This window comes from Petaurus breviceps, unplaced genomic scaffold (assembly GCF_028583685.1).
Source record: "Petaurus breviceps papuanus isolate PSGF00001 unplaced genomic scaffold, PetGlider_PUasm1.0 115, whole genome shotgun sequence".
Classification (NCBI taxonomy): domain Eukaryota; kingdom Metazoa; phylum Chordata; class Mammalia; order Diprotodontia; family Petauridae; genus Petaurus; species Petaurus breviceps.
Genome location: NW_027185612.1, coordinates 2,771,599 through 2,797,801, shown reverse-complemented (window position 1 = coordinate 2,797,801; position 26,203 = coordinate 2,771,599). Strand labels below are relative to the sequence as shown.

The window sequence follows — 26,203 nt, the reverse complement described above, 5'->3', positions numbered from 1 at the left end:
GCCATGCCAGCCTTCTCACGCTTGTTCATATTCAGTATTCTATCTCCAGGCTGTTTTTTGGCACTTGGCTGTTCTGTGTGTCTACAGTACTCTTCCTCCTCAATTTGTCCTGTTGGAATCTCTGGTTTTCTCAAAGATATTAGCTCAAGTACTATCTTCTGCTTAAGGCATTTTCTTGTTTGCCAAAAGGATATCTTGTATCTATTTTGTGAGTTTTTTTTTAATATACATATCACACACACACACACTCACAATATAAATATGTCTCCTCATGCAGAATATAAACTCCTTGAGGGTAGGAATTGTTTCCCTTTTGTTCCCCCCTCCCCCTGAGCAGATAGTAAGAAGTCACTTAATAAATGCTTGTTGATTGAGTGATGCTTAATTCTGTAAGATATTGAGGCACTTTATGATGGAGTTTCACTATATTTTAACTTCCAAATTAATGTAATTTGCCCAAAACATTTCCATCACTGTTATATAAAAATGAACTATTTTCTTCCATCTATTAAATTCTAAAATAATAACCTTTTAACAAGAGAACTCAAATTGTAACCACAAGAGGAAATTTCAATTTTATAAATGTATTTTGAAAACATGAACAAAGTTCTAATTCTGTTCATCTTCAACACTTAATGTTGGAATTGTTACAGGAACCAAATGTGTTCAGTTAAATTTGGCTCTCAAGTATTGCCCATATAAGCTGACTCATGAAGGAAATAGCACGAGTTATAGCTAAAATCTCCATTGAAAATATGGAGTAGGACTTAATTTGCAAGAATTTAAATCACAGTTACAAGATACTAGTGAATTGTTAAGACTTTTACAAAATGTATTTGGTTTTATTTCAAAACGTAAGGAATCCTATCATTTTTCCCTTAACAGCCATCTTAAAAGCTAGGCCTTATTGAACTAAAAGCTTGGTTTATGTTCATAAGAGTGATGGTTCATGCTCTATGATCAAAATGAATAGATAGTGATGTGCAAGATTATATATATACATATATATTCCTTAGATTGTTATTTAGACCTAAAAAGCTGCTTTATATTTCATATAAGGTGCTTGAAATGTCTCTCAGAGTCTCAATGTGTCTTCAACTTCATCTAAGTTGTGTAACTGATATATTTTTAAAAGATTTTTTTGTTACCTTAGGACCAAAAGGTAAGAACTTAGTATAATTATTTGTGTTATTATTTGTTTGCGTGGAATTATTCAGTAAATGTTCATTGAATCTTCTGATTAGCCTGTCTTCATCTTTTATTAATAAGGTAATAGACAACTGAAAAATAAGAAAATATAGCTCACAGCATTTTTTTACATAATAAACTATTTTCTTTTATAGGGAAATCCTCATTGACAATTCAGTTTGTTGAAGGCCAATTTGTTGACTCTTACGATCCAACCATAGAAAACAGTAAGTAGTATTTGTAAGTATTTATAAAATGAGAAGCCTTTTTTGGGTACACAATTCTGATAACCATTGTCACCTCCTCTGTGAAATGGAAATGATACCTATCTTATAGGGTTGTTAAGATCGAATGTGATTTGTAATACTAAATGGTAGCATTAATTAGATATAAGGGAGTGAGAGTAGGCCTAGACTTGGACAGAAAAGACCAAATGGGCTTCCATAATTTATCTCTTTCCTTTAGCACCTCAATTTCTCTGTACTGGCCTTGTTTATCTTTTCTTTCTTAGAACATAATAGTATTCCATTACATTCATGTATCACAGTTTGTTTAACTATTAATTCCTCCAGTTGATGGATATCTACTTTGTTTTCAGTTTTTTGCTACTATAAATATTTTGGTATATATGGAGCTATTCTTTTTTTGTCAGTGACTTCCTTGGAATTATGCCTAGTAATGGAATCTCTGGGTCAAATAGTATAAACATTTTAGCTACTTTATTTGCATAATTACAAATTGCCTTCCAAAATGGTTATACTCTTTCACAGGTCCATTGCTGAAGCACTTATTACTTGAAGTGAAACCTCAGGATTGTTTTGATTTATGTTTCTTATATTATTAGCCATTTGGAACTTCATGAGGTTATTAATAATTTACAGTTATTCTTTTGAGAACTATGCATTTTATATCCTTTGACCACTTATGGCTTTTGGTCTTAGGTGTTTTTGCTAGACATCTATATATCTTGTATAACAAGTCCTTACCCAAAAACTTTCATACAAAGATTTTTTTTCTAGTGATCACCTTTTTATCCTATATGTATTTTTTTTTGTGTGTGCAAAAGCTTTTCAGTTTCATGTTATCAAAAATCTTCCTTTGATTTGTTTTTGGTAATGATCTTTATCTAAATCATAAATCTGTCATGAATCTTTTTGCTGTGTGTGTGTGTGTTTATGGTATGGATGTTAATCTAAACCTAATTTCTGCCAAACTGCTTCAGATTTTTTTCACTTGTTTTTAATCGAATAATGAGCCTTACCTCTCTAGCTGGAGTCCTTGGGTTTGTCATACCCTATGCTACTAGGATAGATTGCTCCTGGATCTTATGTGCCTAATTTGTTTAGCTAATTAACTTTTCTGGGTTTGTTTGTTATTTTTTTTTAACTAGTACTAGATAGTTTTGTTGACAACTACTTTGTTCAGTAGTTGGACGTTTTGTAATGCTAGGCTCCATGCCTTTCAAATTTGTTTTTCGTTATTTCCCTTGATATCCCCTTTTTTTCCTCCAGATGAATTTTATTATTTCTGGCCTAGTGGACAAGTTTTTCTGCTGCCAGCATCCTTGGCACAGGAGGCGTGTTTTAATTGTAGTGACCACTATACTGTTTCTTCCCTACAAACTTAGGGAAAATTGTGGCAGGGGTGATTATTGAGGTATTACAGTGAAAGCAGTTCCGCATCTCTTAGGTAGATAGAATTTTTTTTAAGCTGTTCTTTTCCTACCTAATTCTTTTTAGTACCAAATGAGTCAGTTGGGGAAGGGGTATCCACAGAATCTCTGGTTAAAAATTATTTTCTAGCATTATTGCTTTTGAAAATAAAAAGGAGCCATATTTTACTTTTTGAACTTTCATGGACATAGCAAGATGTACTGTCAACTGAAAATGCTCTGTTATGTAATACAGTTCTAATAAGATCTAAAAATTAGATTATTTGTTCTAATAAGCCTCCAGTAGCCACCTTTTTTATTGTGTAGATTGAAAAATTTTGTGATAAGTACATTAAGGATCTCTAAATCCATAACTCTTTTCTAGGAATAGGAGGATTAAGCCAACGTTTTCCTCAAAGGAAATCTGTCTTCTAAAAATATAACTGAATTGTATCCCCCAAATTGCTAGTCATTTTGGGAAAATTATTTTTCCCAAAAATCATTATGCCCAGAAAATCCTATTTCTTGTATAAAATTTGTGCATTTCATTTATTTATTAATTCCCTTCCTAGTTAGTCCTACTTACTGAGGCTTCTGTTCCAACTTCCAACAGAAATATTACTCAAAGATTCTCACTTTTTATGTATGAGGATCATGTGATCCTCATAATTCATAGTGGTTAGAGGAGACTGGCTTTTAAAATTGTTTCTGTCACCATACTTGTGTGTGACCAGGGACAAGTCACTTAATCCCTTGGTTATTTTGTTAGACTGTTAATTTGTAGATGAGTTGCTTAACTGCATTAGTAGAGAGAATTTTTAGTCAGGGAGTTCTCTATTCTGATATAATCACATGTCTAGATCAAAAATCATTTTACAGATGAAGAAGCAGTTATCTTTCTGTTGATATTGTGGATAACACTGAAGCATAGTGCTATCCATTTAGTTATCTTTTGAACTCTCAGCCTATTTTTCATCATATATTTCTCTAATGACAAATTTACACTACTTCTTGAAAATTCTTTGTTGCCTGTTATTGTGGGCTTCTTATGCCTACATGTACCATTTAATTACCCTTTGGATAATGCTCAACATCACTTCTTAGGAGACTGAAGTATTCTGTGTCTCAGGTATGTTACATATCAATAAATTTGGAGTTTAAAAGATGGGCCTTTCAGTGAGAAGCTTTTGGCCATTAATGCAGTTTCCCCAAGAACAATCCAAGGATATCATCATTCAAGAGACAATGATATTCAAACAGTAAATTTAAAAACTGAGACTTGAACCTCAGGAATTCTGACTCTTAAAGTGAACCTGACTTTGGCCTTTTGTATTGAGGTATACAAGTCAACATAATTTTTTGTTCCACAAACGCTATGCTTTGGTGGAGTGGAAAGATGGAGTAGGACACAATGTTAATTTAGTCCATACCTCAAGATATTTAATTTCTTTTTAAATAGTTATTTTTTCCAATTATTTGTAAAGGCAATTTTTATCATTTGTTGGTTGTTTGTTTTTTTTTAATTTTGAGTTACATATTTTTCCCTTCTCCCTTAGCAGTCTGGTATAGGTTATACATGTGCAATCATTTAAAACATAACACGTTGTAAAAGAAGAAACGGACCAAAAGGACAAAAAAAGAGAAAATAGAATGCTTCAATCTGCGTTAAAGACTCCAGTTTTTTCTCTGGATATGCATAGTGTTTTCCATTATGAGTGCTTTGGAATTGTGTTGGGTCATTGTGTTTCTGAGAAGAGCTATATTATTCGTAGTTAATTATCCACAGTGTTGCTATTACTATATACAATGTTTTCCTGGTTCTGTTCACTTCACTTTGCACTTATAGGTCTTTTCCCCTTTTTTATGATCTATTTGGGGTACAGATCTAGTAGTGCTATTCCTGGATCAAAGGTTTGCACCGTTTGATTACTCTCCAGAACAGTTGGATCAGTTCACAATATTTTTTAATTTGACAAGTATATGTTCCTTAGAGAGGGGAATGTCTAAACTGATATAGTTCTTCCATGCTTCAGACGTTTCTCTACCTCAAGACAATTTGAGTAACATAAGAATCTTGAACAATAAAAAGATCATAATATATTAAAATTTAGTCTAGGGTTAATATTTTACTCTGTAGAACAATAGTTACTTTAAAACTACTTATTTCTTTCTTGACTACACTCCCATCAAAGATTGAAAGGCCTTGCTTCCCTGAGATCAATCTTATTTAGCCCTATAAACTTAGGAATAGGGAAGGCTGTGACCTAACCAAAGAAGAATTAAATTGGGTTACCATCCTTAATTCCCAATCCTGGGAACCATAGCCATTATTAGTGACCTTTTACACATTTTCCTAAAGTGAAAAGTCTGGAAAGAACTTTAGATTAAAGAAATATTTATTTCTTAATTTTCAGTTGAACTAAAAAGGAAGTTTTAGAGTATGCTTCCATAAAGGGTTGAACTAAAATAGCCCTTTCCGGCTTGGAAACCCTAGGTCTGAGAGTCATTTTGTATATCTTTTACAAGATGTATAGTTTTGGGGGAAAAAATCTTGAGCATGTTTTTGAAGATAGAAGTTGGTGAGGGTGATAAAAATATTTATATAAATACATTTATTTAATATTTAAATAAAAAGGTTAGATGATATTCTGCAGGAGACAGAGAAAACACATGCTTCCTCTGAGCCAGGAGAAGAGGCAAGGATGGGTAAAAAGAAATTTTGAAGAGTGCAAGGAGGGAACTTGAACTTCTCACTTGGTGACCTTGTTCTCAGTTAAGTACAAGAAGAATCCAGACTGTTTACCTTCTGAGTTCAAGGAGGAATGGGGAATATGATTCGGGATTTGAGGAAAACAGAAGAGGAATGTGAAGAATGCCAGTAGGATGCCAGTGAAATGAATAAAGAGATTGCCTAGCAGCCATGAAGACCCAGCTGAGGTTTACACATGAATTAGAAATGAATGCCATCAACACAGTTTTACTTTAATGGTACATGAAAATTTGAATAGAGCAAATAAACGATAGGGTTTTTTGGGGTTGGTGAATAAAACAGTTGATAAAGAAGAAAATGATAAACTCTTGGAGTGCTAATTAAACATCATTGCAGTGATTGGCCTTGGGGTCTCTGGCTGGGTAAGAAGGCATAGGAAATCAGAAAGGGAATGATGGAGTGGGAGAATAGGTAGGAGTTTGGAACTTTGAAGGTCATGAGGAGGGTCAAAAGTGGGTTTGATAGGAATGAAGGAAGTGGGAGATATGGAAAATAAAAGACAGTGAGGTCAGAGAAGGCAGTCTTAGGTCTTGATATCTTCTACATGATGTCAGGGTCCAGGATACAGCACCACTACTAGTTGAGGGTGAGAGGAACTGCAGTTGTCAGAGAGGGTTTAAGAATACATTAGTAACCAAGGGAAAGCCAGATTTCAACTGAAGTGAATGCTTATAGGAAGAAAGGAAGCGAAATTGAATGAACTTAACTCACAAAAGATTAGGCAGGTTTAATCTATGATGTTCATAGTTTGGCTCTTCATTTTCTTAAGAGACAGTTTGTTGGTGTAGGTCAGCAAGGCATCTAAGTTTAATAGCTATTTTGAGTAGATTTGAACTCAGGACTCAAGACTGGATACTTGCTTTGATGTTAGCAAGAAGTTATTTGTAAGTTATTAAATTTTGCTTTACATCTTATTGAAACAAGAAGTATTAGGTCTGTCCTCATGACATGGGAAATTCCATCTTCCTGCTTTATGAAGGAGAAATTCTAAACTGTTTATTTGCAAAAATATCAAGAGCTTATTGATATTTTATATTTTAGGTTGCATAATGTGTATTTTCATAACTGAAATAATGTAACAGACATTTAAATATTTGACCTGACTTATGAATTTTGCTTTAAAAGATCACTTTGTTCTTTTTTTAAATAAATGATGTTTAAACAAAAAATTCAGGCATATTTGGTATTTTTTCCTCTTCTTTTGATTAAGTAAACATTTCTCACTCCTTTCCTATTTCAGGAATAGAATTAATAAACTTATTAAATCCCTGCTATGTGCCAGGCATTATGCTGAGTGCTGGGGGTACTAAAAGAAGCAAAAGACAACCCCTGTCTTCAAGAACTCACAATCTAATGGGGAAGACAGCATACAAACAACAAATAAACATTGGAGGAGACAGAATGGAATAAGATTGCTTGAGTAGATAGAGGGCTTGGGTAAAGAGTAAAGTCACCTCATTATGTGACATTGGAGATAGTGGCAGAAGGCAAATGAGTGTAAGAGATAGAAGAAGAGGGGAGATGAGAGAGAGTGATTTTTTTTTCTGTAAAAACAGTGGTTCTCAGCTGAGATTATAGGGTCGGGGTGGGGGGGGACAGTGAGAGGTATGAGGAGGGTTGTAAATGTTTGGAAGAAACATTGTGGGATTAAGGAACTATATGGTAGGGTCACCTAGGAGTAGAGTAAGGGTTACAACCAGTTGAGGTTGTGTAACATAAATTTGTAGTGGATTGTATCAGAACAGTTACATGGTTTTCTTCATCTGCATTCAGCAGTATATGTGTAGGATCAAAAAGGCAGCAGATGGTGAGAGTGATAAAAGACTGAGGTTTGGTAGGGTGCAATTGGTGATGTGATAAATGGGCCAAAGACTCAAGAGAAAAGGATAGTGTAGCATAGAACTGGTTCACCAAGAGAATGAGATGGGGAAAAGAGGGGAGAGTGACTAGTGTAAGAGAGATGACCTGGGAGAGAACTGAGGGGTCAGGGACCTACAACTACTTGTATAACCTGAAGTATCCATGCTCATCCCTTAACCTGCATTGAAATACTGCAAAGTGCTCTGTGGAGAAAAGTCTCATTGAGAATGACAATGATCCAACTGTGCAGAAAAATGTAAAGAACCTAGATTGGTATTGTCTTCACCTTTTCCTGTTGAGTTCCTTTTCAGTGTTGGCTGTGGATTATAAATTAGCCTTATAACATTAGTGAACTGTGACTATCATTGAAACTTTCTCACACTGTGTGTATATATATCATCTTGCTACTGGAATTGTTAATGGTTTCCACATTTCCTTGAAGTGTTGAAAGCTTGGGGTATTTTGTAGAATGCATTCTATTGGGACACTGCTAGCTTGCTCGCTTTGGTTAGTTGTCACTTTAAAGTCAAGACATTATAGCCTAGCTCAAGGCTCTTGTTTGTTGGAGCTTACCTAACACTGAAGTCTCTTGTTCCTTAGAAATCATAGCACTGTCTTTACCACTGTATCAGTTAACTGGTTTGCCCTTTATGATATTTCATCATAATAAAGGTAACAGCTAGAATGGCAGTTTGTAAGCACTTTGCAAACATTGCCTCATTGTATTTTCATAACCACCCTGGGTAGGAAAGTATGCTAGTTTTGTTCCCTTTTCACACATGAGAAAACTGAGGCAGACAGAGATTAAGTGAGTTGCACTGGGTCACAGTCTGTGAACCTAAATTACATAATCTCATAGCACAATACTAGGCATATGGTCAAGATCTCATAAATATTTGGTGGGTTTTTTTTCCTCTCTGTTCTATATCATGCTTTTTGTCTGAGGTGCAAACCCCAATTAAGCTACAATTTTTTTAACCCTAATTTTAGTTCTGCCATAAAATGACTCAATATATAACCATGGAGCAATTTATTTTGCTTCATTATTTTTTATCTGTAAGCTCTTTAACTAGCTTAAAATAAGGTTCTGGTTAATTGAATGTTTTATTAAAGTTTCAGTCTGGTTGGAATACTTAACAAAATATTGGTGAAAAATGCCCTTTTAGTTTAATTGAATTTTTCTCTTGGGGATAATTTTGCATTACTTTAGAGTCCTCATTATGAAGATCAGTTTTAAAGTTTTACATGCGGATATATAGGTGTATGCTATTAAACTGAGGACCCCTGTTAGGTTCTGATTAACTGAATTTTGCAATATGTTGACTAGGCCCTCATGGTTTTAAAAACTGTGTATATTGTAAAAAAAAAAAAACTACATTAGAATGCAAGTGGCAAATAAAACAGACCTTGCCTTAAAGAACAACTTAACACATAATTGACTTGGGAATAGCAGTTCAAAAGTCTTTATGTTATAGTACCACCTTATTGCTTCTGGAATAAAATAGAAACTCCAGCCTGGCATTTAAAACTTTCAATAATCTGGCTTCTTTTCAGATTTATTTCATTTTCCTCCCCTTAATGAACTCTCTATTCAGCCAAATTGGCATTCTATCTCCAGGCTTCAAACCGTCACACATACTTTCCCTCCATGTGAGGAATCCTTGAGCAGGTACACGGCTTAGGTAAGGACTAAGGCTATTTTCGTTTCCTTCATTTCATGTCCTTTTACACTTTAGTCTCTTAGACTGTCTAGCTTTTCTTCAAGATTTAGCTTAGATATCAAGATACCTACTGCCCTCTGGAAGCCTTTCTTTCCCTTCCCCCTGAATCCTATCAGTGTCTTTTCCTTCATATTACCTTGTATTCATTTGTCTGTATGTGTTGTCTCTTCTGTCCCTCTTCTCCCTACCAAAAAAAAGAAAACCTTGAGAGCAGAGACTGTGTTCATTTTGGCTTGTTCCCTGTACCTAGCACAGTGCTCACTCGTGGTAAACACTGAGTAAAGGTTTTAATTGCATATTGCCATATTTGAAGTAAAAGGCACAGTAGTAATAATTTGGTTCTGAAGAATAAAGGTTATGAAAATAACCTCTGATTAGTCATCCTCAGTAACATTTATTGAGTGCCTATATTGAATATTGACTAGAAGTATCAGTTGTAGTAATCTCCATTTTTCTTAATCATTTGATAATACCATACCTTTATATTATTAGCATTCTTTACCCATCATTTTAAAAAATCAGTTGTTCCAGCCATACAAATTAATGTTGAAATCTGATTGACATTTGTATTCATGTTCATTTCATTACTTGGTGATACTGGTTTCCTGTCCAACTTTTTCTCTATATTACCTTTTCACTGTGAAAGCTGCTTTAGCATTAGAAAGAATTCCACGCAACATGCAAATTACTTAGGCATAATGAAATTTTGAGTATAGCAATAAACATTTATTAAGCACCTACTGTGATCCAAGCACTGCTCTTTCCTAATGAATAACAAGTGAAAAGTGTACGGAGTAGAGGAAATAACCCCTCTTCCTCTAATGTCTTAGTTTTTCCCCCCTCACCCTTATTTTCTTCTTTCTAGGTGTTGAATCTTTTAGTTTTGTTGTAGGAGGTAGGGGATTGGAAGAGAGTTGTCATTTGTTAACAGAATGAAGCAACTGTTAAACAGCTCATATATTCTTTTTCAACTTACTAACCTTACTTTGCAGTGGTGATTGTTTCAGCATAGTTCCAAAATAATTATTGCCAGTTTTGTCTGGAGGCTCTGTTTTCTAAAATTTTGACCCCTCTTTGAACTGATTTTACATCAACTTTTTGAAAATCAAAGTGAAGCTATAGGATCATAGATTAATTATAGTAGAACAAGGATTAAAATCTAACTCCAAATCCAGCACTTTCCCCACAGTACATTCTCAACATGATAGTAGAACTTTAAACATTTAATAAATGCAGACAAAGAAGTAGAGATGCTATTGGTTGGTATTTCCGTAGAATTTTTTTTATTTTAAAAAATGTACAGATAATAAATATTCTGATTTTTTTTTCCTTGATAAAGAACTGTGACCGAATGCTTATTAGTGCCATTAAGTTGAGTGGAAATGATGGCTATAACTCAGAATTTTAATTCCTTTTGCAGTTTTATCATACAGTGAAAATCTTTAATCCTTTTTTTGTACTGAATGTTCTTAGTGCTTCAATTAACATAGAACGTTGTGCTTGGAGACCAGATTTGATATTAATGAGGAGTTTTTAGCCTTCTGAATTAAAATCAAATTTTTTCTCTTATATAAAAAAGAATGCCCATAAATAACTCTTTAATAATTTTGGGGGGTTATGCATTGGCCCATTATTTGCAAACCATTAAAAAAAAAGATTCAAAGTTTTTATGAGTTCATTGATAACTTGATGTATAAAAATGTCTTCATGGTGAATAGAGCTAAATGATGAAAACTGGGAAGAAGGATGGTTTTCTTTTGTGTTGAGCATTTTTAGTTATTTTAATAAAGTGTTCTGGTTGGAGTTTTTTTTTTAACTGTAGATTAACATTTAATTCCTTTTATTTTTTTGTAGCATTTACAAAATTGATCACAGTAAATGGACAAGAATATCATCTTCAGCTGGTAGACACGGCTGGGCAAGTAAGTAATCTCTAGTGGCTTAAAGATCTACACAATTTGTCCATTTTTGTCACTGGCTTTGATTGTTTAATACTCAAGAATTTTGAAGTTGTTTACATTTTTGTGGGACAGAGACCACCTACCCAAATTTGAACCAAGAGTCTTGACATTAGTTTGCAAAAAGGAAAGACTCTTTATTAGCTTTCTTGAGAAAGGACCCTTCTGTGTCGCCAAAGATAGGCACCAGCCACAGAATGCAAGTTGCAGAAGCTCACAGATATCTTTTATCATAATCCTAGCCGCACCTCCAACCCCCTCCTACCACCTTACCATTGGTTGGTAAGGCAAGCTCACAATCTTCTTACTAATGCTAACTTAAGACCAATGCAAAGCAATCTCAAATTTATTACCATAATTATTACTAATGAGGCTCTAATTTTGTTAGATAACATACATAATACATGAGGTTCACTAAGTAAATGCAGTAACAACCCCAGAATACTGAACCCCCACCAGTTCAACCTAGATGTGTCCTTATCTGGGCCTGAGTGTGCCAAGGCTGCTATCTGCTTTCTAATTGGTGTTTTACATCATCTTGCTTTTAGTATTATCTAGGAGTTCTCTGGGAACCTAACTTTTTCCCAAGGCTACTTACTGCCTGGTACTTTTTATCAGTAGTCTTGTTTCAGTAATTCTTGCAGTTCTATAGAAACTTAACCCTTTGCTACCTCTCACACTACTATTCCTTTCCCCAAACTAAAAAGGCCTCTAATTTAGTCTCAATAGTTAATCCAACCAATGGTATTAATACATTACTTTGAAGTACACAATGACCTCATATGTATAGGGATACTGAATTTAGTTACAAAGTATAAAGAAGAAATAGAATGTAATAGGATGTTCAGAATGGGGAAACTTCACTACAAGTCATTTCTCACACGTTGAACACATTAATTATACAGTATGCATTTTTATATTTCATTTTAAAGAAATTTAAGTTTTTTTCAAAATATGGAATGTTTGTTCCTTTCAGAATCTAACTTGTCCACAGGGTAACTACATTTTAAATCTTGTGATAGTCTCAATACCTGTATAAATCAGCTAATCTTATTTAAATTCAGGTAGAGGGTGATCTATATTAATGGATCCTAATTATAGTAATCATACAGTTTATGTGGTTTCTTCATAGTTACATGCATGCAATTGTTCAGTTAACTGAATATTCAAAGCTTTAGAAGAGTTGATATTTACTATGAGATTTTGGCTCTCTGAATGTCAAAGCATTCTACTTGATAATGATTCACTAAAAATACTTGTGCAATAGTGGAAAAAGTTCTACTTTTTTACTGCTTCCATTGAAAGTATAATATAGGAATAGTGACTTAAATTGTATGATAATTCTGTGAAGTCAAATTTGAGTTAAAATTTATGCTTTGGAGCAGGTAAAATAAAAAAGCAGGAAAAAACTCCCAAGTATCATCTGTCCTTTAAAATCATTTTAAGCAGACTTGGTATCTTCATTCTGTTCAAGGGTTGTTGATAATGGTTTTTATTTTTTGGGAAGAGGAAAATAGATTTAAACCTGCCCTAATTAATATGACTAAGATTGTTAAAAGGATGGAAGTAAAAGGTCTATCTGTGTGTGTTTGTGTGCGTGCGTGAGCGCGCACGCATGCATGTATGCAGAGTATAAATTTAAAGGCTCCCTTCCTCTCTGTCCATTTGACTTTAGTTTCTTGGATCTATGACCAGGCCAGGGCATAGAATCAGTACCATTTAGATCCCAACCCTCATTTTATAAATGAGGAAACTGGAGCCCATGGAAGTTGTGACTTCTCCAAAAACCCACAGGTAATAACTGGTAGAGTCAGAATTTGAACTTGGGGCCTGTGACTCCAAGTTCAGTTTGTGCTTTTTCTGCTGAACCATTGAGGAAACTGTTTTTAATTTTGTGTTAAATTGAACTGTATTTAAAAAAAAAATAATGTTTTAGTGTTCTTTGCCCTAGAAGTTAGGCCTTAGCAACACCACCCATAGTATATAAGACACATATGTCTTGAGGTGGCTGGATGGTGCAGTGAGTAAAGCACAAGCCCCAGAATCAAGAGGACCCGAGTTTGGTTCCGGCCTGAGACACTTAACACCCACACAAAAAAACTAGCCATGTTTCCTTGGGCAAGTTACTTAACCCCAGTTGCCCTTCAAAAGGCAAAAAAAAAAAGACACATATGTCTTTACTTCTGATTAGCATCTCCCTTCTCCGTTTTTCCAACCCTTTGTCCTTCCAGAAAGTCTCAGGTATTACAACTAGTTTTCCTACCAGTTGGTGGTAATTTTAAAAATCTCCAATGAGTAGCTTTCATGAGGAACTGATCTTCAATATATTACATGATCTTTATAAGACTTGAGAAACCTAAAGTGATACTCAAAGCCTTTTACTATTTTACAATTTAAATTTACAATTTACCAAGAATGCTATTCAAAAATATTATATTGGAGGGTCATAAAAGAAATTTGTCTATACTTTTGCTTTATACTTGGGTTAACATTTTGCAATCGATTCTACAATTGTGATTAATACTTAACTCTTTAGGTTTTACTTTTACTCATTAAATGTCCACTGTGTGCACCAGCTAGTACTAAATACATGCAGCCTCATTACATAAATAGTCATTTGCCTATTCCCTGAAGCAGCTTCTCACTGTGCTTCCCACATCTGCCTTGCCCCAGGTGTATGTGGCTCACTCTCTCCCTCTGCTTCTTTTCCCTTCTTGCTCTAGAAACAATTACCAAACAGTAGTACCATTGCTTCTCTAAAGAGCAAAACAGGTTTCACTCACCGTCCTGTGATTCTTCTTCTTCCTTTTCCCCTTCCCCAAACAAAACTCCCTTCTTTGGCCCCTGCTCCCTCATGGGATTTGTTGTCTCTTACTATTGGAATCCTTAATGGAAAAGACTTTAGTATTTGTGTCCTTTGTCACTTACTCATATCTACTCTGACCTTCTCAACACATAGTACCCAACTCATCATGTTATTGTAGTGAGAAAAACAATTTTATTGGTACAAGCTGAGTAGGCTACCTCATTTCTCGTATTTCTGGTGAGAGTTTTGGTTCATAGAGCATGAGCCACTAGTGCCTCTGTGAGGGAATGAAGATGCACAAAATTTAGAGCACACTGCTGAAGGTGCATCTTTTTCTTTGGAAGAAAGCATTTAAGCTTTTCATGTCACATTTTGAAAATTTAAATCTTTCATTCATAGTGTGATTCATTGTTACTGGTTTTTTTGTTTTGTTTCTTCTGTTTTCTACTGCAATTTATTCATTAACCATACAAGAAGACAGGGAACGCCTTTTTTGGTAACACTGACTTATGGGTTTTGCTGTGGAGGATAGAGTTGGCCAACTAGTATCAGCTTCTTTCATCTCTCTCCTTCCGGCTGGATAGTATCAGAGCTCTGTCTTGCCCAGGCCTTTCCTCTTTTCCTCTCATTATTTCTGGAGAGTTACTCTAAAAGTTTGCTTTTTAGCTTGGGGGCAACAAAACGAAGAGTATCTTCTGGGTCGCAGTCATTCCTGTTTTGTGGACTTTTATCAGGAAAAAAAAATGGGAGTACAGTCTCAACTCTGATCTCCCAGTTAGGACAGCTCTTAACATTCAGGCAAAGGTTTGGCTCTCTGTTCAAATTAAAATTTTTGTTTATCTCTAGGTAGCCTTTGGCCTCTTTATTTTTGAAGCAAAAATCAAGCTATGGGAAAGGGTCGGGTACAAAAAGCAAGCCAAAGATATTTTAGTGTCTGTTTTTAAACAGGCAGAGAGAATGGAAGATAGAAGAACAGAGCTTTTATTGGAATTCATTGGGTGTAGCTAGTAGCTTCAGCCTTAGTCACCTGTGCTGAGATGTCTATGTAAGGACCTGATGGCCCTCTAATTTCTCTCTTCTCTGCCACGGCTTAGCTCTCCTTTCAGTGCTTTTTGTCTGCTGCCCTTTTGCTTTGGCTCTTTAAGCCCTGGGCTGAATGAGCTAGTTGGAAGCAAGAATGATAGCTGAGGGTGCTTATGTCCCGACTGCTACTGCTGATCAGCTCTTGAAGACCCCATTCGTCATTTTAAGTGTGTGTCTGCCAAACTTCCCCTTCAAGAACTCCGAGATGTGACTCTGCCTTCTGCCTCAGAGATCCAGATAGTTCCTTATTCTCATGACCGAAAGGAAATGCTTGTCCATCTGTGCTGCATAAATTCTCAAATCCTTATTTCTTTTCCTGTAGGGCAAGGACATTTTTTATATTTGTGTTCCCATTACCAGGAATTAGTGGCACTTGCAAAATGTTTATTCATTGAAGCTTTCCTTCATTCTAGATACATATTTTCATATTCTTTCCTTTTTCGTCCTCATAGATATCTGTCTCTCTCTGGAAAACATCATTTCTGGGTATATCTTTCATGTCCCATAGCCTGGCTCTTAAGGCTCTCCACCTAATTTTTCTGGCCTTATTTCTCATTTTCTTTCTATTCTTATCTTTTAACTCCCATTCCAGCTAAATTGGACTAATAACTATTTCCTGACCTCTGCACAAACTCCTGCTTCCATTCATTTACATGAGCAGTTTCCCATACCTGGAATTATATTGTCTCTCCATTTCAGAATCTTTATCTTACCACCATTCTGGTTTTACCTCTGGGAGTTCATTATCCCCTTAGTATGTTAATGTGCTATCTGTCCTCAAATTACCTTGTATTTACTTATCTGTGTATATGTTGTAAAATGCAGGCTTCTTGGCAGTAACTAGTTCATTTTTGTATTTGAATTCCTAGCACCTAGCTGGTATTTAATAATTCTATACTGAACTCTTGAAATGGTACCCTTAAAACAATTATTTTTAAGTGTCTATAATGTAGGTATTATGTTGATAATATAGACTAGTATTCCTAAAAAATTATATCATGCAAATTTCAGCGTGTTTCTCTTACAAAAGTGAGAGCTAAATTTATATGGAAATGGCTTTAAGAAATAATAAAGTTATTTGCATATTGAATTCTAAAAAATAAGTCACAAAAACACCAGAAATGGTAGTGATTATCATATGTAGTGATGATAAAGTAAGGTGTCATAAGGAGAACAATAGGTTTATCTACCCTCAGCATCTTAATAATTTTTTTTCTGTTTACCAGTGGTGAAATACTTAGATTTAGTAGATGTGTATATAATATTATATGTAGTCAGTATAATGACTACATATGAACACTGTACCGAGCACTATATTATGCACTGAGAATACAAATATGACAGCAAAGACAATCTCTGGCCTCAAGGAGCCTCCATTCTAATGGGAGGGGCAGAGCACAGACACAAGGGGAAGTAGAGTCTGAAGGGATGGTGAGTGGGGCCATAGCGTATGTACCCCATCCAAGAATAATAGAGTTGATTTGATCGTGGTTCTGAAACTTGGGGGAGTATGGCTACAAGGTTGCTAGTTAGGCTGTTTGAGCAAAAGGCTCAGGAGTAGGAAGTGAATTAAAGTATGGCTGGGGTCTTTTTGAAATAGTGAGCAAGTGCTGCAGTGGTCATTCAGGACATTGGGGCCCCAAGACAAATGTTGTGACTAGCTTGAGATCATACAGCTAGTTAATGACAGAACTGAGGCTAGAAATGGTCATTTTCTGAACCCTCAGTCTGATTTTCTTTCTATTATACCATTGTCAGTTCTTTCCTCATGGAACTTGTTTTTTATTACTTCTTTCCTCTTAGAAATTTGGGGAGAAGTCAGCAGTTAACTCATCTTAACTAGTTAGCAAAAACCAATTTTGTAAGATAGGATATAGTGGTGGTTCGAATACTGGTTTTTGGAGTAGGAATAACCTGGGTTAGTGTGCTGTGGTCATTGGGCAACTCTTAGTTTCCTCACATATGAAATGAAAGCATTACCTCTGCTGAATATGTTGCAGAATTACTGTGAAATTTTAGATGATCGTTATGCAAAGCACTTTGCAAACCTAAAGGTGCTGTATAAATGTCAGTTATTATTAATTGTCTACCCGGTTTAAGGGTACTTGCTTTTAAAATATGTCCTTCCTCACTCTCCATGCACATTCCTGCCTCAGGCTACTCTAGATGCATTTGGTGAGTAGAAATGTAATAGTATCATTTAGTAGTCTTGCTTTAGAGTATAATGAACTAAGTGCATCCATTTATGTACTTATTTCTATGTAACAGTTAATATCCTTTGGAGAAATGTTGATGGTGATTGCTTTTTATGTTACATGATTTCCTTGAATATAATTGTGGGTTTTTTTCCCCCCACAGGATGAGTACTCCATCTTTCCTCAGACGTACTCCATAGACATTAATGGTTATATTCTTGTGTACTCAGTTACATCAATCAAAAGGTAATAAGTACTCATTGCTGTTGTGTTCAGCTCTAATTATCAAACATACCTGCTATTAGTCTTTTAGAAAGAATTCATTTTAAAGTATCCCCCCAAAAAAACTTATGTGGTACAGTACTAAGGAACCATTAGAATGATCAAATGGAGCACTTTTTTTTTCTTGAGTCAAGTGGGCCATTAAGCAGAAAAGGTAAATATTTGTTATCCATATATTCTATTTGAATCAGAATTAATGAAAAGGATTTTTCTGTTGATTCTTCACATAATTTGCCTTTCTAGTCTCATGGAATAGAATAAAAAATTGAATATTGATTAGACAGGTTCTATTCTGCTTTGCTAGTTTCAGCATTTGGAATTTTTTTTTAAGGTACTTCAAAACAGTGTATTTTAGAGACCAAGTAGTAATTCAATTCCATTATTCAGCTTTTTGCTTACATACTGTATTCGATTACAATGTTTGGACATATATTAAGGATATTTCTCCCTAAAATAAAACCAAAGTAAACTACATGATTACTAGTTATTGCTTGAATGTCTAAGGTATCACTTAGAAGGGAAGAGAATCCTAAATTTCCCCTTAAACAGCATATTCATGCCATACATAATTTTTTTAAGTGATTTAACAAAAATAAAGAGAACATATCTGAAAATATACATCAGAGGGAATGAAGACATCAAGTATTTTCTCAACACCTTATACAAAATAACTTATTCAGACTAGTCTAGGAAACATGCTATAGTTCCATGTTTTGGAATGCTTTAGTCCACTTCTTCCATGCACGCATGTGAGAAGATGTGTCATCATCTCCTTCAAGAGGTGGCATTTCCTCAGTCATAGCTTCATTGGTTTCTTCAGTAGTTGAATCATCTTAATCAGTTCCAAGACCAGGTTTGATCATCCTGTAGATTATTCGATTGGCATGTGTCTGGGGATCTCCCAAACTGAAACCAGAAGACAACAGTGTGGTTTCATACAGTAAGATGACCAGATCTTTCACAGATTTATCATTCTTGTCAGCCTCTGCCTTTTGTCATAGAGTTTCAATAATGGAATGGTCAGGGTTTATCTCCAAGTATTTCTTTGCTGCCATGTAACCCATTGTTGAGTTGTCTCTTAGTGCCTGAGCCTTTATTCTTTCCATGTTTGCTGTCTATCCATATGTGCTTGTGACAGTGCCATTGCTGACTCATTTAGGAAGTTGTTCGCTAAGACTCAGGTCTTTTTATTTTTTTATATTTTAAATTTTGTTTATTTTTAGTTTACAACATTCATTTCCACAAGATTTTGAGTTACAAATTTTCTCCCCGTCTTTCCCCTACCCACCACCCCAAAACAGCAATCCCACTGAATACCCCCTCCCCCAATCTGCTCTCTTATATCCTCCCTCATTCCCCCTCCAACTTTCCAGTAGGGCAGGATGGATCTCCATACCCCAGTGCCTATATATCTTATTTCCCAGTGCATGTTAAAAAAAATTTTAATTTTTTTAAACATTTGATTTTAAAACTTTGAATTCCAGATTCTTTCCCTTCTTCCCTCGTCACCCACCCTTGCTGGGAAGATAAGCAATTCAATATAGGTTGTACATGTATAGCTATGCAAAACATTTCCATAGTGGATTTATTGTGAAAGACTGATTATATTTCCCTCCATCCTATCCCGCCCCCCACTTGTTCTATTTTCCACTTTGATCCTGTCCCTTTTCAAAAGTGTATGTACCCTCCCAGCCAATCTGCCCTCCCTTCTATCTTATCCCCCCTCTTCTCCCCTTCCTCCCTAATTTCCTGTAGGGTAAGATACCCAATTTAGTGTGTATGTTATTCCCTCCTTAAGCCAAATTCAATGAGAGTAAGGTTGACCCATTCGCTTTTGCCTTCCTGTTCTTCTCCATTGTAACAGTTTTCCCTTGCCGCTTTTATATGAGGTGATTTACGCTATTCTGTCTCTCCCTATTTCCTCTCATTATATTCCTCTCTCACCTCTTAATTTTATTTTTTAAATATCATCCCTTTTAATTGGTCTTGTACCCTCCATGTATACCTGTACACATATATACACACACTCACATATGTAGTCATATGCACATATACCCTCCTATATAGACATATATATGTATGTACACACATATGTATATATGTATGTATGTGTATGTGTGTGTGTGTATATATATATTATATACACACACACACATTTATATTCCCTTCAACTGCCCTCATACTGAGAAAAGTGTGATAAATTACAATTATCGTTTTTCCATGTAGGCATGTAAATAGTTCAACTTTGATAAGTTCCTTTTGATTTCTTTTCCCTTCTTTTTTTTTTTCCCTTTTACCTTCTCATGCTTCTCTTGCTTCTTGTATTTGATTGTTAAATTTTCTATTCAACTCTGGTTTTTTCATCAGGAATGCTTGAAAGTCCTCTATTTCATTGAATGATCATATTTTCCCGAAACATTATACACAGTTTTGCTGGGTAGGTGATTCTTGGTTTTTATCCCAGCTGCTTTGACCTCTGGTCAATATCATATTCCAAGCCCTTCTATCTCTTAATGTAGAAGCTGCTAGATTTTGTGTTATCCTTATTGTGTTTCCACAATATTCAAATTGTTTCTTCCTGGCTACTTATGATATTTTCTCCTTGATCTGGGAACCCCTAGAACCTGGCTATAATATTCCTAGGAGTTTTCTTTTTGGGATCTTTTTCAAGAGGTGATCAGTGAATTCTTTCAATTTCTATTTTGTTCTCTGGTTCTAAAATATCAGATCAATTTTCCTTGAGAATTTCTTGAAGGATGATTTCTAAGTTCTTTTTTTGATCATGGCTTTCAGGTAGTCCAATAATTTTTAAATTCTCTCTCCTGGATCTATTTTCCAGGTTAGTGGTTTTTCCAATGAGATATTTCACATTGCCTTCTATTTTTCATTTGTTTGGATCTGTTTTATAGTATCTTGATTTCTCATAAAGTCATTAGCTTCCATTTGCTCCAATCTAATTCTGAAGGAATGATTCTCTTCAGTGAGCTTTTGAGATTCTTTTTCCATCTGGCAAATTGGGCTTTTTAAGGCATTCTTCTCCTCATTGGCTTTTTGAGCCTCTTTTGCCATTTGAGTTAGTCTATTTTTTAAGGTGTTATTTTCTTCAGTCAGGTTGTTAACTTGTTTTTCATTATTTTCTTGCATCATTCTCATTTCTCTTCCCAATTTTTCCTTCACTTCTCTTACTTGATTTTCAAAATCCTTCCTGAAGCTCCTCTGTGGCCTGTAACCAGCTCATGTTTTTCTTGGAAGCTTTTGGTGGAGGAGTTCTGACTTAATTTTCTTCCTCCTCTTCCATGCTTTCATCCTTTTTGTCCCCAAAAAAGGAATCTAAGGTTTGACTGCTGCGGTTGCTTTGCTTACTTTGCTTGCTCATGTTGCCACTCAATTACCTGACTTTTGAGCTTTTTGCCACAGTAGAACTCTGCTTCCAGAGAGGAGAGCTTTGTCCCAAATCGCTGGGGTTTTTGCAGCTGCTGGAGCTATTAGTTGGGTGCCCTCTCTGCAGCCCCCACAAGTTCTGGCACCTGGTCACACACCCCAGGACCTCTACCCAAGACAGCAATCCAGGTCCAAGCAGTTTAGAGCACGAGCAATTACCCTCTGAAGGTAGCTTGGTTCCCCTACAATCTGCAGGCCAGGAGCTCTGAAGCTGCCACGTGGGGTTGGCTGCAGGGCTGCTGTGCCTCCATCACTTCTTGCCCCGGGGGGGCAGGGGCCAGGGGCCAGACCTGCTCCGCTCCTCTGTCCCCCCCAGTTCCAACAGAGTTCCACACTGACCTTTTACTTTTTCTTTGGCATTTATGGGTTGATAATTCTGGAAACCGCCAAATCTGCTGGTGATCCACTCTCCCAAAGTCTGCTCCAGCCCCTGCTGGTTGGGCCACCCTGAGGCCAAAACTGTTGCCTCATGGGAGGTCTGGGCTCTGCTCCCAGCAGGCTGTAATGGACCCTTCCTATAGGCCTGCCAGGCTGCCTTCAGCGGGAGATTTGTTTCTTTTTGTCACTTTGTGGGTTCTGTAGCTCTAAAGTTTGTTTAGAGTCATATTTAATAGGTATTTGAGGTGGTTATGGGGGGAGCTCATGTAGTTTTCCTGCTTCTGTACCTCCATCTTGGCTCTGCCCCCCCAGCATTTGGAATTTAAACTTAAATTTTCAGTTTTTGTACTTAATGTTGCAAAAAGTCTTATATGTTCTCTTTATACACCTTATGGAATAGATTGTTTTAAAAACTTTGCAGCACTCAAAAAAGAATACTTTTTGGCCCATCAAAAAGTATAGGGCATGTAAGGTAAGTTGCAGTTAGGATGTAATCATGTGGAGATAAAGAATGGAATGAAATTAAGTGGTCCATAGAAGTATCCAATTAGCAGTAGTAGTGGAGGGAAACATTAGTGTGGATAACAAAAACTGCAAATACTTTCCTAGCATATTGGAGAGTGTAGCCTTGTTTACCTGGCATGGGGTAACATTTTTGTTATAAGGAGTAGAGCTTTGACCTTCATAACATCTTAAGGGCCTGGCAGCTTGGGCCAAAGGAACTCTCCTTGGCAGACTTTCTCCTCCCTAGATCAGCCTCAAAGCCTATCACTCTTTGTTAGGTAACAGCTGAATTTGAACATGATAAGGGTTTCCAATGAGTTAGCCTATGTGTCAGGGTCCAAAGAGCTTCTCTTCTTCTAGCTGTTGAGAATGGAATTGAAAAGAATAATCTTAAAATTACTTTTGATTTAAAACAAACAAACCGCAGAAGTTGCTATTTCCATCAGTGTTAACCCAGCATCTGAGATGGCAAGTCCACATTAAAATGTTGTCATTCCATTTGGAACTTTGGTACAACAATCTTGCCAAGTATTACTACTTTTTTTTTTAACTACTGTTCTCTCTTCCTAATCCATGGGAAATTGTTACTAATATGTCCTTCAGTCTCCTTTAAAAGGCATCATGGTGCCAAAAATTTTTCCAAGGATTCCTATTACCAACTTAAGTAAAGCTTAAACTCCTTAACCTAATACTTTAGACCTTCTGTTTTCCATCCTGCAAATCTACCTTTATGCAACCCAGCTCAATAGGACTGAGCATCATTGTCCAACGAGTCTAGTGCTTTCCCACCTCTGTGCCTTCTGCCTGGAATACTCTTCCTACTTCCCCTCATATCTGCTTATCTGATTTTCACCTTCTTTTCAAGTTCCAGTTCAGGTGCCTTTTCTGATTGTTCCTCTTCCAACTTCTAATCTTTCTTCTTTTGAATTACTATAACTTCCTTTTTTTTTATCTTTCATATTCTATCTTAGATTATATAAGCTTTATATACCTGTCATATCCTCCCTGCTGTAAGCTCCATGAGTTCAGTTTGTCTCACTTTTTTTTTTTAATTTTCCACCTAATCTCAAACATTAGAGTCACTCAGATATTTTTTTGAGTTAATGAAAGGTGACCATACCAACAAAATGTCAAGGACCACTTCATCCTAAGCTGGCCATAGACAAATTTTCAGACTAGGAAAAATTTGTTTTCTGATGCTTCAACTTCCTCTTTTTGTAGATACGTTTTTATTCCCTTATTCTATGTCAGAGAGTAAGGGGTGAGAGGACTGGAAAGGTAGGAGAGGGGGAGGTTATGAAGGACTTTGAACCCAAACTAGATTTTGTATTTGATCCTTGAGGCCATAGGGAGGCACTGGAGTTTGAGGAGGGAAGTAACAAAGTTGAATCTGGGCTTTTGGAAAATCACTTGGACTATATCATATATTGATTGGAGTGAGGAGAGACTTGAGGCAGGCAGACTATTGCAGTGATCAAGGTGTGAAGAGACTCAAGGGCCTACACTAGATTAGGAATAGTTTCAGAGGAGAAGGGGGCATATTTGAGAGGTGTTGTGAAGGCGAAATCAGCAGGGCTTAGCAACTGCTTCAGTGGGCATAGGGGGAGAACAGTAAGAGACAGTGAAGAATCTAAGTCGTATTATTAATCATTTACTATATATCAGGCAATATATAAGTTCTGGGCATACACATATAAGCAAAAACAAAAAGAACCTGCCCTTGTTTCTAATGGGGGGAGATAACACTGAAAAGAGTGGGAAAGGTATGGAGAAAGGAATTAACCTGAATGTGGAGGCATGGTGGCTAAGTCTGGGCAATGAGATGGTTTGAACCCTTCCCAAAAATGGAAGTTCTGGAAAAAACTAAAAAGTGGGACTGTCTGCCTTGTTTCCAGATGTTATGTGCATTCCAGTTTATCAATCAGCTATTTAATGAGCAACTTTTCTCTTGAGGAAGATAAAAGAGGGGAAAATGAGTAAGAGAACTTAAAAAGTTTCAGATATTATATCTGTTCTTATAGAGTTTATAATCACTTATATTTGGAAAAAGGCATAATAACAATAGATAGTGTTTACATAGTGCTTTAAAGTTGGCAAAGCATTGTCTATATGTTACCTCATTTGATACTTACAACTTTGGAAGGCAGGTGTTATTATCCCCATTTTACAGGTAAGGAAACTGAGACTGAAGAAGGGTCACATAACTATTAAGTGTCTGAGGTAGTTTTGAAATTGAGAACTTTCTTACCTGCTATACCACCTAGGTGCCTCAGAAGAACCAACCCCTTCATTTTACAGATAAGGAAACTGCAGCTGGCGTGTTAAATGCTTTGCTGATGATCACAGAGAGCCACTGGACTGCTGACAACCTGACTACTGGCTATGACTCTAGATGATATGTGTCTGCTATTGTTGTTGTTGTGCTATATTGGCCCCATTTTACAGATAAAGAAACTAAGGCTTTAAGAAGTATCTTACCTCATGGGTAACACACATAGCTAGTGTCAGAAGCAGAATTTGAGCCAACTTCAATCTTTACATGATTCCTTGAAAGCCATACTTATTTGTGGTTTAGATTTTCCAATCTCACTTAATTTCTTTCCCAGTGATCTGTAGGTGCCTCTGTTTTCAAAACAACAACAAAAAAACCCTTTCCATAAAGACATATGCCCTTCTTTAACTATATCAAAAGCAAAATGAAGTTGCTGTGTTAATATATTCTTGATTCAAAAATCACAAAGTCCTTTCCAGTAGGTTAATGTTGATTAAATGTTTGATTGAGCTCAGTGCTATTTCATTTATCTCTTGTTGCTTTCCACAACAGGAAGTCTGCACTTCTGAATAAGTTTAACGACTTTACCAAGCTAGTAAAACTACCTAATCTCATTACAACTAATCGTAGCTTCCTGAAGAATGGCATTTTGTTGTGAAACTTATTATGATATAGTTCCTAGGGTGTCCTTGTATGCTGTGAGTGGAATTCCTCAAAGAAAAAGGGGGAGGAAAGATGGCTTTGCCTTCTAGGAAATCATCAGAAAGTGAATGAGTGGTATTATAGGAGATACTACTCTATGATCTTTTGCATCATTTTCTTCTTCATTTTCATTTTGTTGTGTTTAATGTCTTTCTTTGTCTTAGGAACTATTTTCCTTTATTTGATGTTCTAAGACAAACCATTGACCTGAAATATTAGAGTAAAATCCTTCCTCTCCCCAAAGTATTAAGAAAAGTTTTGGGGTTTTACAAGAGGATTTTATGTCTCCATATAATTCAGGAGAGAGGCAATGTGGAACTTATAAGCTACAGCATAATTAATTGTAATCCTGTACATTACCAAATAATGTTGGTTAGTGTTGTGTTATCTTTACTACTGAACTGAGATCTCGTACAATAATGTGGTGAAATAAAATCAATTGTTCTCCCATGTTATATCAGAGCTTTCTCCTGTTTATTACAGGAATTCGTAGATTGTGTACTCAAAAAACATTGAACAGACTTTTTAGTCATATTTGCATTTTGTTTGGGAAAATATAAAACTTATTTCACATATCATCTTTAAGGAAGAGTGGGAAGTAAAACTTTGCAAAACAGGACGCAATTTTTGTTCTGCCACAGTTTTACTTTTTCCTAATCTTATATCAATTACTTTTACCAAGTTTTCCATCAGAATTATTTGATTACTTACCTTATTTAACATGTACTATCAAAATGCTAGGAGGGTAGGTGGGGTCCTGTTCTAAGGTTAATGCTATAGAACTTGATTTAAGTGGTTTCCAAGTGATTGGGGGGTTTTCTGGATGGATTTGGAGTTTAAAATGTAAACTGCTTTATGGCCAGTCTTTTAAATACCACAACCCTAACCAAACGAATATATGTTTTCATCTTTTTTGATTTGTAGTTTTGAAGTGATTAAAGTTATCCATGGCAAGTTGTTGGATATGGTGGGGAAAGTCCAGTAAGTAGTACATTTCTTCCTGTCTCAACTTAAATCTTCAAAGTATATGTATTTTCAAGATAAAATTTACAACTTCAATAAGTTTTGCCCTTTTTTTTTTTCCCTGAATAGGATACCTATTATGTTGGTTGGGAATAAGAAAGACCTACATATGGAACGGTATGTAATTAACATTGCTTTATGAATTGCAAGTTAGATATTAATTTCTAGAACGCTTGTACTTTCTGTTCTTGGGTCAAGGAATTGTACTGTTATTTTTGTAAAAGTTACATTTTTAAAATTCAGGGAACTATACAGAGTAGTAGGATCTACCGTGTTTCCCCGAAAATAAGCCCTCCCCTTACTGTGTAAGATTCCTCTAAAATAAGCCCTCCCCCGAAAATAAGCCCTATTGAGATTGCTACTGTAGTG

General features: G+C 35.8%; 1 protein-coding gene across 1 annotated transcript in view; it reads left to right on the top strand.

Annotated features, from left to right (window-relative positions):
• Positions 1 to 261: 261 nt before the first annotated feature.
• The window catches only part of RHEB (Ras homolog, mTORC1 binding), a 29,489-nt gene continuing 3,547 nt past the window's right edge, over positions 262 to 26,203 (top strand). The window contains exons 1-6 of the mRNA XM_069084753.1: positions 262 to 295; positions 1,302 to 1,415; positions 11,045 to 11,112; positions 17,396 to 17,478; positions 25,736 to 25,792; positions 25,904 to 25,951. Coding sequence (XP_068940854.1) covers positions 262 to 295; positions 1,302 to 1,415; positions 11,045 to 11,112; positions 17,396 to 17,478; positions 25,736 to 25,792; positions 25,904 to 25,951 — 404 coding nt within the window. The remainder of the gene's footprint in view (positions 296 to 1,301; positions 1,416 to 11,044; positions 11,113 to 17,395; positions 17,479 to 25,735; positions 25,793 to 25,903; positions 25,952 to 26,203) is intronic.